General features: G+C 37.6%; 1 protein-coding gene across 1 annotated transcript; it reads left to right on the top strand.

The window, feature by feature from the left end:
* The first annotated feature begins 4,587 nt into the window (after positions 1-4,587).
* Positions 4,588-5,512, top strand: LOC139625700 (B-type lectin plumieribetin-like). Its single transcript, XM_071485892.1, has 3 exons — positions 4,588-4,727; positions 4,928-5,021; positions 5,103-5,512. Exons 2-3 carry the CDS (start codon positions 4,932-4,934, stop codon positions 5,361-5,363), a joined length of 351 nt encoding a protein of 116 aa, XP_071341993.1. The 5' UTR covers positions 4,588-4,727; positions 4,928-4,931; the 3' UTR covers positions 5,364-5,512.

Genomic DNA, 5,512 nt, shown 5'->3' with positions numbered 1-5,512 from the left:
AACTTGTTCATAATTTCATCATCAGTTCTTGGCTTGAAGAATTAAGGTGGAAAATATTGTTTATTTAATGTTGTGTGTGAAAACTTGATGTTGATGATGACATAAAAAGTCTGAAGTTCTTAAGGTGATCAGGAGTGTATTTAAGTATTTCATTACAACTAAACAGTCAAACATTTAATTGTAATCTTAAAAAGTGAGAAAAATGACTGAAGTTCTGGTTCTTGATTTCACTTTCTTTCTTACACTCTTCGGATCTGCATTAAAGGTTTTGCACTCTCTCTCTGCCCCTGGGGACATTCTGGTTCATACTTGTTTTCACATCTGCTTCAGGTCAAGAGCACTTTGAATCATCAAATGTCAGCATGTTTTGAGCAGGAATTTGACTTTGGCAAAAAAGATCCTGATATTGTGTGTCTTTGCAGAAAAAGTCCACATTCCTACCGTCCCTCTGATGGTCTGATATTTGAAATTTAGTAGCGTGTATGGCTTTAATATTGAAAGCGTTCACTTGTTGGCTTGAAGACAAGCCACCACTGAAATATGAAACAGCTGCAAAACAGTTATTAGGCAATAAAGACAAATATGAGCTGATGCCCAAAGCAGAAACTATTTAGGTTTTTTTTTTTAGGATTTAAACAAATTTGACACTTTTTCACGTTTTTCTGACCCGCTGTGACTGATGAGACTTTCTAGATTACAACAGCAATTAATCGTTAATTCAGTTAATTAATTATTTAACTTTTGATTGGATTTAATTGGTTATACAATTTGAGTTATTTATAGTAAGTACCAGATTATTTAAATTTAAGATTATGTTTCTTAGAAATTTCATGGAAATGATTAGAAAATTACTTGAAAATTAACGAATACTGATTGCTTTGATTCATTCATTTGCTTGATTCACTAAAACATTTATTTTAACATTTATCTTAAACTTTTGTTTTGTTATTTATCTCTAGTTTCATTGTATAAGTACAAATAGATTTTTAATCAATTGCAAATGGATGTTCCTCTCTGTTTCTCTTTACATTTTAGCCTGATATGACTGAAGTGTATTTATATTAAAATTTTTTAATCAGTTTGCAGTTAAACCTAATTTTGTTTTGAAATGAGAATATTCATCCATACAGACTTGAAGGACAGTTCCCAGCCTTTATTGCCTCGCAGCTCATGTTGAAATTCCCGTCTGCTCTCTTGCAGGGTGGATTCGGCGTGAGATACCTCTACCACCACTTTTACCTGAAACCCACCAGGTGTCCCAAAGGAACAACTGAGACGAACCCTCAGAGATGCCCCTACAGGAATGACAGAGTGAGCAGATGTTAGAAAGAGAAGCATTCATTTCGCATTTATCAAGTCACCAACAGCATCCTCATTCTCTTCATGTGTTTTTTTCAATTCCTTCACAGCCAATGATGGACTGTACAGTTTGCTACAAAACAGCAGCAGACGAGATAGAAGCCAGTCCCAAGCCGTATGTCCACTGTATCCAGAGACCGAGACTCACACAGGTATTGCTACTCCACAGAAGCCTATATGTAGATTTTAATTTTGATGAACTTGGACTAAAGCTCGCACTAGTCTTGCACCTCCCTGTGTGTATGATCTCAAAATGAGATACTTTCCTCTGGGGGAAAATTGGTGCGGTCTATCTGCTTCTTCCTACTCACAAATGATCCAGATCCTAATGTGTTTGTGCTTTTGTTTTTCAGGAAATGAGGACAACCAGAGTGGAGCACTGCAAAAAAATGAGTTACAACAGTGGAGCTCCCACCCTTTTGGCTGTGTCGTCTGGCTAAAGCAATCATTCAAACCACAAGTAGCCCGCTTAATAAAATAACCTGCTTCATAACATATTATATCTGACAAAACACTAAAGAATCTATAACCTAGTTAAGCTGCTGCATACTTATTTGACTGCAGGGTAATGAGTCTGACATATTTTAAATCAAAGAGTTCGTTTGCTATGTTTTGTTATATTTTTCTACAGTAATGCTGTCATGAAGTGCTGGTAATTCAACCTCCCTCCAGGCTCCTTTGTGCTGTCATATATTAGTGTTTTCTTTGCTTGTGAAGTCACTGTTTTCCAGAGGTAACACTGTGTAATAAAAAAGGAACCAAAACTGATTTCATTTAGCCTACTGGTCTCCAGGTTCGTTTGCAAGAATACAGTCTGTACAGTGTATTCATTGGCAAGAAAAGCTGTACCTTGCATTCATCTGTGTGTTGTGCAGACTTGTTAGGGATCCAGATTCTTTATAAACTGTGTGTGACTTCTGCACGGGATGAGTGGGCATGGTGACAGTACATGTAACCTGTAATGCTAAAGTTATTAAATTGGTTATGATGACAGTTGTTACAGTAATAATATCACGGCTCCAGCTCCACTCCTACAAAATGACATCCATTTTTTTATTGAAACCATCACTTAGTGCAGGATTTGGCAGCTGGACACAGGAATTTTCAGCCCTTGTTACTTTCCTCCATAAAACCAGCTGCAGACAGCATGGGGCAACATCATGTGAGCATCTGAACAAGCAGCAGCCCAAATTTAGACCACCGACATCTTTATATAAAGTTGAATCCTCAATCAAACTTTTAGTCATTTGAAAGCACAAAGCTTCACAGCTACTATACAGAAGTAAAGTGTAAAGTAAAAATGTGAAAAGGTGAGAAAAAACTTAAATATTGGTAGAATCAGATCTTTTACTCAGGTAAAAATAGCAATATTATTAAAATATCCTTAAAGCACCAAATATAAAGCTACTCTTCATGTAGAATGGCCAATTTCAGAATAATACATATTGAATTATTGGATTATATTTATTATGTGTATGTCACTTTAGTGTTGTATCTGGTAAAGGCTTACTTCACTTCCCCCTGCAGTCTGAGAGGGGTAAAACATTCAACCCTGTAAGTACTGTACATTATTATATGGACTGACTCATACATGACCATGCAAGAGTATTTTAATCTGTAAAGTTATATATTATATTATATTATATTATATTATATTATATTATATTATATTATATTATATTATATTATATTATATTATATTATATTATATTATATTATATTATATTACTGTAAAAAAAACAGGGGTATATGAGCTAAATTACAATAAATAACATAAAAATATGAATCTAAATATTAAAAAACTAGAATTACTGCCTCTCGGGTGTATGCCTCCACCAACCAGCCAAGTCCCCTTCCTGATTTACAGCATTGGCATATTTGAGTTAAATTGTGTTATAATTAGTGTATAAATTAATCTTTGACCAAAAACATGCTTTGTGATGTCACAATGACCTTAATCACTTTAACCACCAAAATCGAATGGAATATCTCAGTTCACCCCTGAGGCCTGATGAATGTTTGAAGAAGTTCTGTCAGGGCGTGACTGAGATATTACTGAGATAGCGTTCACAAGAATGGGAGGGAGGGACAAACAACCCACCTGTCATGTTATATTATTAGGTTTCTGCAAAGGTCAAAAGTACAAGAAGGGAATGTTTTTGAAATGATCAGCATTTGGGTAACTCAGATGGGTGTGTGTTTTCAGAAATGAGGAACACACAATACCTTATTTTGTTCTTTTCTTGTTGCCACCAAGCAAAATTATTCTGACATTAAAACAGGCTTTTTTCAATTTTAAGTTTAATTTGCAACACTCAAAATTGTGTAACTCACACAGACAATAGTGGCTTTAAATGTAACTGCAGTACAAATGTGACTTAGAAAGCCTGAGATATGACTGCACATATAACAAAGGCTCTTTGGAAGCTTCACAGGCCTCAGATCACTTCACATCAAGAGGATGAGAGGGACAAGAGAGCCAAGGCTCTGTTTTTGTGTAGGCATAAAAGTGAAGATCCATCCACAAGAATTACTTGCTATTTTGTCAATCTACAGAAATGTGTTAATATCAAAGTCTCCAGTAGATTTCAAAAGAGGCCAAAGAAATGTGCATTGACATTGTTGAAAATACAGGTTTGTATCCAAAACGCTGTTCACCTCTTCGCGCCGTTTGTTTTTATAGTGACCGAACAGCATCAGTGGGTTGTGCAGGGTTGGCTGCAAAACTCTGGCAGACAAGATCGAAAACACCACCGAGACTTTAAGGCGTGTGCTGCTTTGTTATCTTCTGTCGCTGTTGTGAGGAAAATAAATGTCACAAAATAAAATGGTGAATTGACTGCAACAGCGGCATTAATAGTAGTGAAGACCAATAATCTCCACACATTACATTCAACATTACAAGTCACTGCTTGAAGGTAACCCTTTGTACTGTATTGCTTTGTGGTCAGAGGAGGGTGGAAGCTGGTTCTTCTTTTGGTTTTACTTCTTCATCTAGTTGTGAAACAGGGGTAAACATGATATATTGAAATATATAGACCCAGTATATGGTGACAACAAAAGAGGTTACTATACGCTAAAAGGTCAGCACAGTAAATCCACCCGCCTATACGTTCAGTTAGCCAATCAGCCAACCATGTGGCAGCAGTACAGTACAGAAAATCATGCATACAGAGCAGGGGCTTCATTTAATTTGCACATCAAACATCAGAATAAGGGGGAAACAAGTGTGATCTCAATGATTTTGAAATGGGGTCAAGCCCCTCCTCCAACTCCAGCCCTGCCGATATAAAGATGAAGTGACCAGCTGTGAATTTCACCTCCTTCACCTCTGTTCACAGACCAACCGGCGTGAGACATTCAAGCTTGTAAGTACTTTACACGTCTTTACTCACGAAGTCATGCATTACTCTACAAGAGTGGTTAAATGTAGTTTCATTGCAGGATGCTGTGTGATCTGTTTATTGTAGGTACATTTAGAAAATTACTAGTAGGTTGCTGGAAATGCCAAAAGCTGCGGTGCCATTGCCTCATATTCTTAATTTTTTTTTTTTTTTTTTTTGGACAGAATCATGAGCAGGAACCACTTGTCCAAAAATGATGAGCTCCGCAGGGGAGACTACCTGTTGTCCAACAACAAGGGGTGGAAGGCTATCTTCCAGGTGAGCATATCAGATGTTTTACAGTTCATCAAAATCCACACTGTTTGGATATAGCAGCCTGATGTCTGTTTCTGCCGGCAGGATGATGGCAACTTTGTCATCTACGGCTGGAAGCCTGTGTGGGCTTCAGACACTGCATCCACAGATGCTTTCCGTCTGTGCATGCAGGCTGACTGCAACCTGGTCATGTACAACAAGTCTGACACTCCCAGGTGGCACACAGACTCCATGAGATCCAGCTGCAACATGTGTCGCCTCGAACTCACAGACGATGGCAAACTGCTGGTGTACAGAGAGAGTGAAGAAATTTGGAGCTCTGCTCATTCCAGAGGCAAGAAATGATGGCGTATCGTGACACCACAGTGCTTTTGAATTTGAGCCCTCTGCAGGTGAAACTCATCCTTGAACGTTATCCTTGAATAAACCTGTCTGTCATTCAGTCTGGCCTTGAATAAAAGCAGCTTTTCACAATGCAGAAATGTGTTTTCCTT

This window comes from Trachinotus anak, unplaced genomic scaffold (assembly GCF_046630095.1).
Source record: "Trachinotus anak isolate AG129_WGS33_773 ecotype Australia unplaced genomic scaffold, CSIRO_AGI_Tana_v1 ptg000009l, whole genome shotgun sequence".
Classification (NCBI taxonomy): Eukaryota; Metazoa; Chordata; class Actinopteri; order Carangiformes; family Carangidae; genus Trachinotus; species Trachinotus anak.
This window is presented reverse-complemented; position numbering and strand designations above follow the sequence as displayed.